The 15,174-nt window shown below is 39.6% G+C and overlaps 1 protein-coding gene across 4 annotated transcripts in view; it reads right to left on the bottom strand.

The window, feature by feature from the left end:
* Positions 1 to 14,609, bottom strand: part of camsap3 (calmodulin regulated spectrin-associated protein family, member 3) — a 49,365-nt gene extending 34,756 nt beyond the window's left edge. For 2 of the 4 annotated variants that reach the window (XM_056252161.1, XM_056252179.1), the window contains exon 1: positions 14,119 to 14,607. In XM_056252161.1, the coding sequence (XP_056108136.1) occupies positions 14,119 to 14,251 (133 nt within the window). In that variant the 5' untranslated portion in view covers positions 14,252 to 14,607. Of the gene's footprint in view, positions 1 to 14,118 lie in introns of all 4 variants that reach the window. The other 2 variants (XM_056252167.1, XM_056252173.1) reach the window with 2 other exon arrangements.
* Positions 14,610 to 15,174: the final 565 nt, after the last annotated feature.

Below are 15,174 nucleotides of genomic sequence, written 5' to 3'. Positions count from 1 at the left end.
AGCGCCTAAACCTACCAATCACGTGCAAAACACTAGGTTTAAATAAAAACACTGGGCCTATGTGTGCCTTTTTAACTAGTGAGAACCAGTAAATGTCTTCGCTAGTCAGCTGTCATAATATTTCACTATTTAAGTGAGGACATTTGGCCGCCTCAACAGCCAAACCTGTACTCGCACACAAACAATACTTTCCCTAAAATACACAGAAGTCTTATTAAGATGAACATATTACTGTGGAATCTACATTCTTTACATTTCGCAACAGGATGAGCTGGACTGAAATGTGTAGGCTACTTATATGTATGTTGTGCACTACATTACTGTTAACAAGTCTGGAGTAAGAAAGGATTTTTTTAAAGAAAAGAAAGTTAATACTTCTCAGCAAGAACACATTAAGACATTTACTGTATAATAATGCAAAATATTTCTATTTCAAATAAAAAAATTATTATTATTCAAAGAATCCTGAAATTTGAGCAGTTTCCACAAAAATCATCATATTAGAGTGATTTCTGAAGGATCATGTGACACTGAAGACTAGAGTAATGATGCTGAAAATACAGCTTTGATCAGAGGAATAAATTAATTACATGTAAAAATATATTCAAATAGAAAACAGCTATTTTAAATTGTAAAAATGTTACACAATTTGACTGTTTTTACTGTATTTATCATCAAATAAATGCATTTATTTTTAGTAATGTAAAAAATGTTTTAAAAAATTAAAAGTATTAATGCTTTTAGTCTCACAAACATGAATGATGTTGAAGGGTACATTTTTCTGTGGATAACCTTTTACCAGACAAGCTCTCTTTTAAGGGAATGTTTCTGAACAAAAGGCTAACTTAAGATTAACTTCTTACTTTGAAGGCTCATTATAATCTTAGCTTTCATGACTTCAGATTTTAAGGGCGTGTTCATCAAGTAATTACCTAAACTACATGATAAAAAGGCCAAACGCATGCAGGGGATGAAAGTTTGATAATGATTTATTATTATAGTCATTGTGCAGAGTGAGTCCAATCAGATCAACAAATGAACCTCAAAAGAGTCCATTTGCAAGTCCTGTGACTTACAGTAAATGCAAGTGTCGTTCACTTTGCTGCACATTATAGCACCAAATTAATTTTAAAAACAGTATATTCACATGCGCCGTGCATGTTTGTGGGTTCGATAGAATCAAGTTGAGTGTGAAACGAGACCAGCGCTGTGGGGAGACCGCAGCAAACAAGCCCGATTAAAACCGGTTCAGATTTGAAAAGTTGTGTAGTGATTCCAGCCTTCAGAAAAGCAACGGCACTGTCCCGTGATTTGAGGGATCATTTACGTCCTCAGCACAAACACATGCAACAAAACAATACTTACTTTGAAGGCTGTGGTAGTGTTTGACCAGCATATGCCCACAAACAAAGCATTCTTCATATCTCCATTCTCTAACAAACACCAACACAGCAAGCTGAGTCAGCAAACCAAAATGAAAATGCAAGTGTGTGTCCAAAGTTCACTTGTAAAACGACAAGACGGCGACACTGGAATCTCATTATAATAGCTTTCATGAATCATGACTTCAGATTTCAAGGGCGTGTTCATCAAGTAATTACCTAAACAACATGATAAAAAGGCCACATCACCTGTTGAGTCACCGCAGTGACACACTGATGATTCCAGCATGACTAATACAGGCAAAACGCTCACAAGACCATTGGGGAACGAGCCTACCGGGTCATAACAACACTGGCCATCCTTAAACATTGGTGGATGAAGAACACGTTATCAGTGAAACTATCATTCTTCCTTGCTGATGTGCGTAAAACCTTTTTAAGGGGCTAGATGTACCAGTATCAATGCGTCGCTCGCTTACCCTACTACTAACAGCCTTGCTTGAAATCAGTATCAGATTATTTTATCATTTGTGTTCAAGCTGTACTTGAACTGAAATCTCTTACAACTAGGACAGAGCTCCAAGGACTGCAGCCAAATTCATCCAGGCCCACAGTATGAAAGTCATTTGTACCATCAGTTCACATAGTTATCATTAAAAAAATAAATCTATCTACAGTACACACTAGGGTAAGTTTACATGCACTCATTTTCATAAATCCAAAAATTCAATGCACTGAGCAGCACTTCATTTTTTGCACATGAAATAATAAAAGAAGATTGCTAGCATCTCTGCATGTAATCCTTTTATGGATTGATACGCAGCAAATACATTTCAAGTATTGGGTTCTTTACTCTTTTTAGAGGGATTTAAATCTCTTGGAATCATGTTATTTGTGGATTAAAAAATGCGCAAGATCCTCTTCATTTTGAAAGTATGGCCAATGTTTTACCTCCGATATCATGCTTGATGCTTCTAGCAGAAATCGTATGAATACTAAAGGCTGGAATACAACACACGACTTTTGTACACTCATATGAGACGCGAGCACACACACACTCAAACTCGCGCACACACTCAATGAGAGTATGATGGCGCCTTATAACAATATGGTCACTTGCTGCAACACCTGTAAAATTTCCATTTCGTCAAAGGGGGGGACCTCCAATATGCAGAAACATTTGGCCACACAGCATGAACAGACTTTAGTCCCATGAAACTTAAACTGGAATGTCACTGTTTCTGTCACTGCGACTTCACGAACAGGTGAACACGCGCACGCACACACACATCACTTTTGAAGTAAAATTGAGGATGCAGTGCATGTAATGCATCGAGATATCGAATTGAACTGAATCGATGACATGATAATCGTAATCGAACCGAACCGTGAGACCAGTTCACACCCCTAATACTCTGTGCTGTGTCAGCGAATTAATAATAATCAACAAACAAATAAGTTATAAGTTCAATAAGTTAATACAAACAAACAAATTTTTACTTATTCCCCCACCCAATGAGAATCGATAAGAGAATTGATAAGGAATCGAATCGATAAGCAATATCGATAATGGAATCGGAATCGTTAAATTCTTATCAATTCCCATCCCTAGACAAGTGTTTGATGTCTAGTGTTTTAGGGTGCTTTCACACTGGCAGTTTAGCTTGAAACAATAATCTCATGGAAAAACTGGTAAAGTGTAAGTGGACCAAAAGCGCACCGGGGTAACATACCCGAGACTACCTGTAGGAGTTTAGTTGAAATCAAAGTTCAAACTGTGGCTCGATTCACATGCGCATTTGTTCAGGTAAAGTAACCCGCGCATGCATTTGAGCCGATGACGATGTCATTAGTTAAATAAAACACATGCAGAGGATGAAAGTTTGATAATGATTTATTATTATAGTCATTGTGCAGAGTGAGTCCAATCAGATCAACAAATGAACCTCAAAAGAGTCCATTTGCAAGTCCTGTGACTTGCAAGTGTCGGTCACTTTTGCTGTACATTAAACACCAAATTCATTTTAAAAACAGTATATTCACCTGCGTTGTGTTTTCTATCATGCGCCGTTAGGGGTGTAACGGTACATGTATTCGTATTGAACCGTTTCGGTTCGAGGCTTCCGGTTCGGTACGCATACAAACCGAACGATTCCTTGGACCATTTTTCCTGCCGACAAAATCCGCGCTGGCGAGACCACCACAACGTTGCGCAACATCAAATGGCAAGCGTAATTTAAGCGGAACGAAACTGTGCAAATCATTATGTGCTTCATGGATCGTTTATCAGTTCGGACCAGCAACATCTGTGCAGCGCGAGCCGATCTTGATCAAGCGACACTGTTACAACCATAGACTGTAAAAAAAGATGGACGACGCCCCTTCGCTCTTTTCCATTGGAGAGAACTGAAGCCGCCAGAGTCCCGATATGGCGCTGACATATTGGAACTTGAGTCTGCGCAGTAGCGTTTTCGGGACCAGTCATGCGCAGTCGTGAGCAGGAAGTAAAGCCGCGAAATCAAGGCCCCGCCCTCACGCTCGCTGAATCAATCGCAAGCACACGCCCTGCACTTTTCTTAAGTGGCCTTGTCTGCTCCGTTCCTCTCCAATGATGTCTGATGATTGCAGTACCTCGTTAAAATAAGGTAAATACAACTACTAACCACATAGTCAACATTATGAAAAAAAGTCCGTTGGTGCTTCAGTGACTACTTCACACAGAGAACCTGTCAATCACAGCTGTCAATCATGATGTCACAGCACCGTTTTTATAGCATCAAATAACTAACTAAAAACTAACTTATTTTAAAAACAAACACTTGAAATTACATCAACGTGATAGAAACTACAGTAAATGACAGAAACTATCTTTAGAAAAAAGATATGTGAAGTGTAATAATTATTTAGTTGGTCTCACGTCCCGTTGAAAAACATGGGGAGGCGGGGCTTATGAGCTATACTAGGACCGGTCACCGGGGGGGCGATCGAGACGTTTTGGCTTCACTTTTGAGGGCTTGTGCGGCACGCTTGGTTACAACACAGCGCTAAGATCCAGTGAAGAAAACATTTGAATTCGCCACTGAAGTAATAACATCGCTGCGAGATCTAGTGAGAAGCATTCACATTTCTCCGTTATTAACCGTAGATCTCTATTAGATCAAACAGCGCTGACGTGGGAACCAGGAGAAACATTGTGCCGTGAATGAACTAGTAATACTTTACATCCACAGACCAGCAACATTCACCATGGATTTAATATAGTAACACTAACTGTAACCAGTTTGGCTGGAATAGTGAAATGCTTTCAAGTACTTCACACATCTTTTTCCAGCACTTCAAAACTCAAATAATATATAAATAAATATATATATAAATGTTATTTTTAATGTGATGATCAAAACATTATTTTTTCATCCTTCAAAGATGACCCCCATTTATAAACCTGAAAAAGTTTCAAGATGTAGGAAAACTCAGTTATTTAAAAATATTTTTTCTTTTAACAAATAGGAAATTTCTTTGGCATTTATTTCTTTTTGCTGTATCGAAAACGTACCGAACCGTGACTTTAAAACCGAGGTACGTACCGAACCGTGATTTTTGTGTAACGTTACACCCCTATGCGCCGTGCATGTTTGTGGGTTCGATAGAATCAAGTTGAGTGTGAAACGAGACCAGCGCTGTGGGGAGAAAGCATCAAACAAGCCCGATCTGGAAGCCACCTTAAAACCTGTTCAGATTTGATAAGTTGTGTAGTGATTCCAGCCTTGAGAAAAGCAACGGCACTGTCCCTTTAACAAGCTGCGTGATTTGAGGGATCATTTGCGTCCTCAGCACAAACACATGCAACAAAACAATAGCAGTCATGCTTGTCTTGGCTCAATCTCATCATCTGCATTCAGGCTGTACTTGAACTCAAAGCTCTTGCATCTAGGACAGCACTCCCAAGGATAGATCTTTATTGAGCCGAGTTCATCCAGAGTGAAGCTTTGGCCAAAAAACACATAAAAAAAAAAAACTTGCTGATAACACAGGTAGCAATTAGCAGCACAGTGTGCCTTAAAAGCGTGGGTTCACTGCAGAGATACAGCTCAGCGCGGGACATGGGCTCTGAAATGAACACGAGGGCTACATCACAGACTCGCCGTGAGAGTGATGATGTCATCGGGTTCAAGCATGAAAACGAGTGCGGCGCTGGATCAGAGGTCTGAGGTCACGCACACACACACACACAGTCATGTCTCAACGCTGAAATCCAGCCATCACTGCTCTGCTGCAGCCAAGCCTGTTTAATCTGGTCTGGTTTCTCTCTGGCTGGGCTGTGTGTGACTTTGACCAGCGGGTGTGGTCGTACAATCCTGCTATTGATGCAGGGAGTGAAGACAAACACTGGAGCCACACACTGGAGCTCACAACCTAGTAATTATACATCAACCAGGTGAATTAGGGAGATTTCAGCTTCTCACACTCAGGGAAGATCCTATAACTAATGTTAATCATTTTGGAACATTTTTTGAGAAAACCTGGAAGTTTTAAAGAGGACCTATTATGCAAAATTCACTTTTATAAGGTGTTTGAACACAGATGTGTGTGTCCACACAGTGTATGTAAACAACCAGCCTATATTGGTAAAAGATACACCCACTCCTTTTTTTATAATCTCTATAAATCATAAACAGTCTCTCCAAACGAGTGGTTACAATTTGCCCTATTAGCAACATAGATCCCTCCCTGTCCACCATTTCTGTTTCCTCACTGAAGCAGCTGGAGATATACAATGTCTACGCCAAAAAAACATTACAAATATTCTGTTATTGGATGTACCAACAAACATAAGAGTCGCCACAGACTCCCGGCATCTTCAATTTATGAAGGAAATGAGCCGAAGAAAGTCGTTGAAGTGTTAGGCTATATATTTGCGCAAATCATTGTATGCCAGACTGCTTCACAAACGAGGATCAGTTCAATGCTGGATTTGCACAAACATTGTTTCTGAAAGCCTTTTTGATTAACATGATGGTAGATGCTAGTCAATGAGTTGAATCAACTTAAATTTATCGACTAACCAATCAGAAACTTCCAGTTGCATTCTAAAAGTTGAAACTACTTCTTCCTGAGTCTCTCAATCAGTGTCCGATTCCAGTTCGAACATGTAAGGCTTAACCCCGCTACTGACAATTTCAGACATTTTAGCTGCGTGACATTCTCCAGTTTTGTTGTTGCCAGAGTATCCAAAGCATGAGCTGCAGTGTTGCCAGATTGGCAAATATCCAAGTATCGTACCAGAAGCTCAAAATGATCGTATTTGGAAGAGAATTATCGTACACGAGCCAAACGGGGGGGAGGGGGGATCAGTTGACCGAATTGTTAAGCGGGGGGGTCTACAATCGTGACGTAGATCCACAGCTAGATCAGTGAGTATAAAAGCACTATGATTACAATGACCTCCGATTGAAGTGTCACAAAATTCTGAAATTATCGTACATTATAGGATTTTTTTCATTATTGATCGTACAGATGTCAAAATTATCGTACAAATACGATAATTATCGTACGTCTGGCAACACTGATGAGCTGTAAAGGCTCCGCCCTCTTCTGGAAAGGGGGCAAAGAGCAGCAGCTCATTTGCATTTAAAGGGGCACACACAAAAACAGCAAAAACTCACACCCATAGGGGCAAACTTGACAAGCTATAATAAAATTATCTGTGGGGCATTTTGAGCTGAAACTTCAGACACATTCTGGGGACACCAGAGACTTGTATTACAACTTGTAAAAAGGGGCATAATAGATCCCCTTTAATAAATGCAGAGTTTAAGACATTTCTATATTGCATTTAAATAATTGTGATCATATTGTGAATGAAACATTAGGCATACTCAAAGACTAGAGAGCTGCCTCACTGCTTCTTTCCTAAACAATCAGTAAGACAGTATCCTGACCATCATGGAGTCTCATGAGCGACAGACCTGAAACGCTCTACATAGCCAGCAACTGCACGCACCATTCAAGTCAGGAGCCATGACTTACAATTGATTCCAAGAGAAGATTGTTTCCGAAGTATTTTTCCCATTCATGTTTCCCATAAGGATTTGAAAAAACTCTTTGCTAAAGCGTTATAAGCCATCAGCCGAACGAACACCACTATGAGGTGAACCACAACAATACAAACTTTGATTTGAGGCAAAAAACTATTTGAAAATTGTACAAAAAGACAAATTTAAAATGAACACGACTGAGTTTGGAGATTAATATTTTGAACATACAGTGGTAAGTTTTGTAAACAAAGCACTCAATTGCTTCATTAAATTGAGGTTAAAGAAACCACTGGAGTCACTTTAATGATGTCATTACTACATTTCTGGGGCTTGAAAGTGGTAGTTGCGTAGGCTGCCAATGGAGGGACAGAAAGCTCTCAGATTTCATCAAAAAGATCTTTCTCTGTGTTCTGAAGATGAACGAAGGTCTTACGGGTTTGGAACGACATGAGGGCGAGTAATTAACCCGTTTAATCCCAAATTTTTTCTTGCAACTTGAGTACATGCATTTTACTCCTTAGACCTCCCTAACACTCAAACATTATGCCTTTTTTGATTTTATGTTGGTTAAGTTAGAGAAATATTAGGTTTTATACTCGGTCACAATAGTGACCGGTGGGAAACAACATAGTCAGAATTCATTCAAATTCTTCAATTAGACCTATTGACACAATTCATTCCAAGACATCCAATATCTCGTTTTGTCATTTCGTGAAGAAGGCTTGGTGAGCTGAAAAGGTTGTCATGTACAAAGTTACACCCTGGAGGAACTTCTGCTTGTTTGGCTAGACCCGTATGGGCTAGACCATGACTACACTTGGGCCCTGTCCTAGGCCAGTTTCAGCGAGATGTGTGTTCACTCATTCAGTGCACTGAAGATGGGCCGTACGTTGTAGAAAGGGTTGTTTGTGGTCATGTGTGGGGCACACCAATTGGTTCTCATGAACATCTGCCCAATCCTCCAGATAATTCACCTCTGCATCGCCATTCAATAGTCTACTTGGCAAATGGGCTGTTTCACCCTGGTACTCCCTATCTGAGCCATCACTATCACAGTCACTTTCAATTTTGGGTGGGGGTGGGGGGAAGGGGGTCACGTACGTCAAGAAGGTCCAGCACGTTGACCGTTTCTGGGACACTCATCACTACACAAAATTATAAACGCAATACTTTTGTTTTTGCCCCCATTTTTCATGAGCTGAACTCAAAGATCTAAGACCTTTTCTATGTACACAAAAGGCCTATTTCTCTCAAATATTCTTCACAAATCTATCTAAATCTGTGTTAGTGAGCACTTCTCTTTTCCCAAGATCATCCATCCCCCTCACAGGTGTGGCATGTTCAGTATAGGATTGCCAAAACCTGCCAAAACCTGCCAATACCAGCCAATACCTCTGTTTTCAATTGAAGCACTGTGTTATACTACCGGTCACAATTGTGACCGTAAACAAATTTACAAGTCTTACGAGCAAAATATATATGCAGGAGTATAATTCTCAAAATATATCAGTAGTAGACCCTTTAAAGATTATATGTACAAAATATGATAGTTCTATTTGTAAATTAAGATGTTTTATATACTACTTTTTGTAGTAGTCTGAGGAAGACATCTTCTTCTAGATGTGCAAGCAGGAAGTGAACTGATCTGGTCATGTGACCTTTCACACTAGTCACATGACATTAATTGATTTTAATCAAGACAATCTATTTTGTCATTTAAAAGTTGAATTTCTTGCCTAAAGTCAATAAAATAATTTTTAGAGCTTCCAGAAATAAGAAAAAAGCTGCGGTCACAATTGTGACCGGTGGGATTAAACGGGTTAATGACTGAATTTTCCTTTTTGGGGGAACTAACCCTTTAACAGCTTTAAAGAGGCAAAGAACTACAATCCCATTAAGCACTGCGAATGACAATGAAACCAAAATCAATGGAGAAATACAATTGATTTAACTATTGAAGATGAATATTTAATAGAAACAATATATTTTACATTTATTGCAAAATTTGCATACAAATATGTATGCAGTCTGAGAGCGCTGACTATCACGTCATGTGCAGTGCTTCATGGGAGTGGGTGGGCTCTAAAGAAATCTTTTAGCACGATTTGTTTGTTTTGATTCTCTGATTGTTGGAGATTTCTTTGTAGAATCGTTGGTAATGTAGTTTTTTATTTATAGAAAGATCCTGCAGAATCCTATCTTATCTGTTTGGTAACCATGGCAATTTAGGACCTCATTTAGGACAAAAGCTATTACAGAATGACATTTCTTAAGTGCATGATCTTATCTTGACTACGGATAGGAAAAGGGTATTACAGAAGCATTCTAACTCCACAAAAAAAATCCAAAAAACGGTCTTAACTTTTCAAGTTAAGACCCCAATGGTGTCCTAACTTCAAAAGTATTTGAAAGCCAGCTATAAAAATCTCATAACAACAGCCCTGACTAAGAATGGCGACACATTTATTAATGATACAAGATGAAGAACAGCGATGTTTGATGGTGGAAAGACTTTGTGAACACCCAAATGATGTGCTGCACTTTGACGACAAAACTCTGACAAATGATTAAAGACTCCAATGAAATTAAAGGATTAAGCTTTGCCTTTTCAACCAAGCTTATCAAAACTTCATTTAATGAAAAGCACCACACGAGAAAACGGCGCGAGGCCGGTGGCGTGATTACTGATGAGCGCCCCCTGTGGACATAAGTGTTCCTGCACCGGTCTCATATAAATCTCACAGAACCATAAGAGGAGGAGTGACGAGAGAGGACCAGGCCTGGACTATTTATGTTATGTTATTTCATGTTTTGTTTAGTTTGTGTGTGTGCGGCAGTTGGCTGTGAAGGGCTGTTGCCTTTACTTTCGTTTTGTGTTTATTTATTTTGTGATTATTAAATTTGTTAAATGTTTGCCGGTTCTTGCCTTCTTCCCACAACAACATACCTTCATTACAACCACTTATTTTTGTTTCTTCATTCTAATCTCTAGAGTTTTCCCGTTTTACTTCTGTTTGTGTGTCGTAGGTTTGCTTGGTAACAGACCTGAGAGTTGATTACCGAACTCGATGGAGGGGTTTAAGATTTCCTATCTACAGCTAAGATGGGATTTTGTAAGATAGGATAAGAATCCTAAATCAATTTAAGATTTGCTTCTGTAATATGAATTTGTGAAAAAGCCTAAATTAACCTGTCAGATCTTAACATACGACACGTCCCCAGGAATACCACTGTCAAACACAAATATTTCCAAAAGATAAGTTCAACAAAAGCATATAACATTGATTTACAGCCTCGTGGCTCACAGTAGGTCTGTCTTTAAAGGTTTAGAAGTCATCATTAGAAAAATAATGGGATTTTTACTCCAGGAACCCAACTGCTGCCGAGCTTGATGTTGATGTTATCATGTTGCTAAGCTAACGGTGGGAAACTAAGCACAAAAACACTGAAAATGAACATTGAATGAATTATTTCTAGCAATATTTTTCAGTAATAAAATGTTTATTTCCTTTAACTAAGCAACGAAATCTTGGGCAGAAATATCTTATCAGAAACAAAGCAGCATAGCTCTATATAGCTTATGTAAGGTTATTTATGATTTTTGACTTCCCTGATGCCATAAATGTAATGCTCTCTAGATAGAAGAACCTAAACAATATAGAGGTCACACAATTGAAACTCCATCGAAACCAGTTTGTAGTTGAAAATTACAGACTGCAGATTGCATATTACATTACTCATGCCAACACAAAACATCTTTAATTATCTTCTAACTATCCACCCGTTTCAGAGTTAAATGTTATGAGTAATTTGAACCGTTAAATCGTTAAATCTATAGGTCTTTCTCAAAACGGGCTCAAAACAAGGACTAAAGCAAGTACAGGAATGCAGACTTACAATCTGAATTAACGGTGGCTCATTAGGTGGACACAATGAGGCTTTTAAAAACAATCCACAAACACAAACACACTCACAGTAGCCCGTCTGCAGCACCCAAAAAGAAAACCAAATCTTGTGCGTTTCAATTCTCAGGCCAGGATCTGACAGACCTCCTCTGACTATGAGAAACACAGAGGTTACACACTAAAAAAAGGCTTAGAAACAAAAAGAGTGATGCATCATCTAGGCCTTTTTATAAACCCGATAAGCAATATTGATGTCACTGTACAAGCGCAACAGAGGAAAACAGTAATCAGATTATGTAAGGCTGCATTGTTGCGTCGTTACAGTGGGAAATAAATTAAGATGACAAATTACATGGACGAATCTTCCTTTATATGAATGTATAAAGTGAAACTGCATATTTTAGACACTGGGACAGGTCACCATTTCTTTTAAGGCAAGACGCTACAGATAAAACGATTTTTGTTGTCATTCATCCACTGGTTAATTTTAAGATTTTGGGGTCTTCCACGTCTTCATTCAGACTAGTAGAAAGAAAACATCCAAAATACACATTTAAGTGTTTATTTAATTATTAGCCTACACTTCAAACTGTCTCAAACCGAGTTGTTTCTCCAGAAATTAACCAGAAATCTCCACTTAGGCCTACACACTAGACTTTACAGTAATTCTGAAGGTTTTGAAAGAGGAGTTTGGGGATTTTTGGATATCTCTTTATATCACTCCATCTGTAAAATCCTTTCTAACATGCCATCAAAATGAAACAAGAAATTTTAACCTGGCTTTATCTAATGTTCAGACTTCTGTACAGGGAATTCATGCAAATGAGTGCATATTTAACTGCTTTTTTTAAACATAAAATCTCAGAAAACCTGCAATACACAGTGTGTCTTAATGTACTGTGATGAGCCAACTAGCGAAGTATGGTGATGGTGTCTTGCCTTAAAGGTAGGGACGGCAATTTTCGAAGAGGCTAGCAATAGCGAGCTAGCTTTGAAAGCATAAGATCCCACCCTCCCTTGAGAGCGTCACCAAAGCCACGCCTCCTTCAAAACAGATGAACACACACAGCAAAGTCTGCAAAGCGTCACGAGACGAAAGATTGAGTTAAACTACCTCAAAACACATAACATTACAATAATAATGACCATAAACAACCACAAGAGCTCTGACCTGTACCATCTGACTGCTGCAGATTAATTTCGCCTTGATATTGTTGACATTATATGATACTGAGTATAACGTCACGGGTCGCCATCTCTTCCAAATTACAGTAGTTATGGCGTGAACGCAGCATAAGCTGGTTGTTTTGGTTCAGGAGGAACAGTAAAAGGCGGCTGCTGTTTCGGTCGCCGTGCTCGTGACTGATGTCTGTCTAACTCATAGCATGAAACACGCTGATGACGAGTGATGTCTGTGCGAGCAGGTGCGCGGAGGTGTGGAAATACATACACTGACAGGACGAACATTTATGGTCCTACGCCTTCTACAGATTATATACAAATACATTTAACTTAGTGCTTGTTATCAGGATGGGAAGAGACTTTCAACCAGCATAACAAAAAATAGGGAATAAATCACCTATCCTGCCTTTTTGAGAGAGAGAGAGAGAGAGAGAGAGAGAGAGAGAGAGAGAGAGAGAGAGAGAGAGAGAGAGAGAGAGAGAGAGAGAGAGAGAGAGAGAGAGAGAGAGAGAGAGAGAGAGATGTTTAGGATGGCGTAAATGATGTCACTGCAGGAGACTGCTGTCACTGATGGACGTCATCAACCCACATATCCAAGCATCCATCAGTTTATACAGTTTCTTTTTTTGTTATTTCTTAAGTTAAAAAATTAAACATACCGAGCACTTCAGTGTAATTATCAGCCGTCTGCTCAAGACCTCCATCATCTTTGTGGGTGTACTATTAACAAAGTGGTTCGTGATAGTGGGCGAATATGACACATAGGTGCGTTCAGAGCACGCGCTCACATGATCCATGTTCATATTCACATTCATATTGAGGTCAAAACTACTACATTTCTTTACATCATAACATCATAATTCCCAGACAACACCATGTCTGCTGAAAGGATTAAGCACGTGCGATTAAAGTCCTCATGGAAAACGATCACGGGCAAATTTGATCCGGTCTCATATTAAGGCATAATTTGTTTTTATATATGTATTTTACTTAGGGATGAATTCAGGTTGATTGGGACACTTTTTCCCAGTCATCTCAATGGCAAATATAGGACCCAATCAACCTGAATTCACCCCTATATTTGATACAATTTTTATTGTTGTTACTGTTAAACATCCCATCAGATTATTCATGTTCTCGGTGCCCAATGGGTGGAAGAAAGCACACTTTTAGACCTTTTAACAGACTATTATTCAGTTCAATTAATTAAGAGAGCCAGACTGAACGCATATCGTATAGCAAGACATTGCTGGGCCACAACCAACAGCTTTCCACCTCTCATATGGTCTTTGTGTTGTGAAAAACGCTGAGTTTACACACTGTTCACCTTCACACATGCTTTCCTCCGCAGTCACTGAACAATGAGCAAACGCTGCTCTCAAAACAGACAGGTGAGAGAGAACAGGAGATTTGAGAAGGAAACAAAAAATGTGTCAGACTCAATGGGCTGCGTCTCAAAACATAGCCAGCAGCCTAGCTAGATAGACTGTCTTTTGCTGTTTTTGCGCAGTTTGGGGGCTCTCGTGCTGCCTACACATGTTCAGCTGACTCAGAAGAAGAAATTGCACTCTAGAAAGGTAGCACACTAGGGTTTGACACACGGCCACTTCATACCTGCATTGCCGTAGGATTTCGCCAGCAGCCACCCGACACTGGCGCAGATTCTGGCTCTGCTCGAGTCATACTGATCCAACGGCTTTATGTCCGGGACCACAAAAGTCTTCCTCATTGCATTCGAGTCCACCATAGCAGGTCCAAAACAGACGGGCCGGGAAAAACAGAGGAAGGCGATGCGGCGAGAAATGAAATCAAACGCTCATCCTTCTCTTTCACGCGACCACAGCACGGCCGATGATTCTGGTAGCGTTCCGGCGAAAATAAAATAAAGTAATTCACAATTTATTCCTCTTTAGATCTTCTTTTTAATACATCCAGTATAGCTGGCGGGTGTATATGGCTGTTTTAGTCTATCGGAGCGACAAATTCAGCGATATTCCAGGGGATGTTTCACTATTTTCGACCCCGCTTCAGAGTCCACATCGCTCTAGCTGATACGCTCCGGACTGATTTCCAGGTACTCCATACTCCTGTCAATCACCCTCCCGGGCGTCCAATCAGGTGTCAGCGAGACAGCGCTGAGGGGGCGGGGCTAAGCTTGTGAACTCAAGCAGCAGGTAGCAAGGCGCTTTAACTCATGGAAACAGGTGCAGGACAGGTAGAACTTGCCCAGAAGAGTGCGAAGAGGAAATATTAGTCATTATGAACAGCGTCGTACATATAATTGGCACGGCATTACAATCCTAAACCGACTGCAGTGTTAACAGCAAGAGTTTTATTGTTTCTTGGGAGGATTTTCTATTTTAAGAGCTATTTTGTTGCAAAGTTAACTTATGGCCTATAATTTTGCTTCACACTATATTTAATAAAATAACATACTTCGACAAACCTGTATTTAGGCCACGGCATGTCGTAAACTAGTGCAGACTTTACCAAACCCAGTCTTAAATCACCAAAACAATGTAAGCACTTAAATGCACATTCACAGAGAATCGTTCACAGCTGTGAACAAACCTAACAGAGTTCACTGAAGGTCCAGGTCACATGATGTTAGAGAGACCACTGCTGTAACTTTGTAGGAAGATTAACTCACAGAACTATTTTAATCTAATT

This window comes from Rhinichthys klamathensis, unplaced genomic scaffold (assembly GCF_029890125.1).
Source record: "Rhinichthys klamathensis goyatoka isolate OS25496 unplaced genomic scaffold, OSU_Roscu_1.1 h1tg000004l_1, whole genome shotgun sequence".
NCBI lineage: Eukaryota > Metazoa > Chordata > Actinopteri > Cypriniformes > Leuciscidae > Rhinichthys > Rhinichthys klamathensis.
This window is presented reverse-complemented; position numbering and strand designations above follow the sequence as displayed.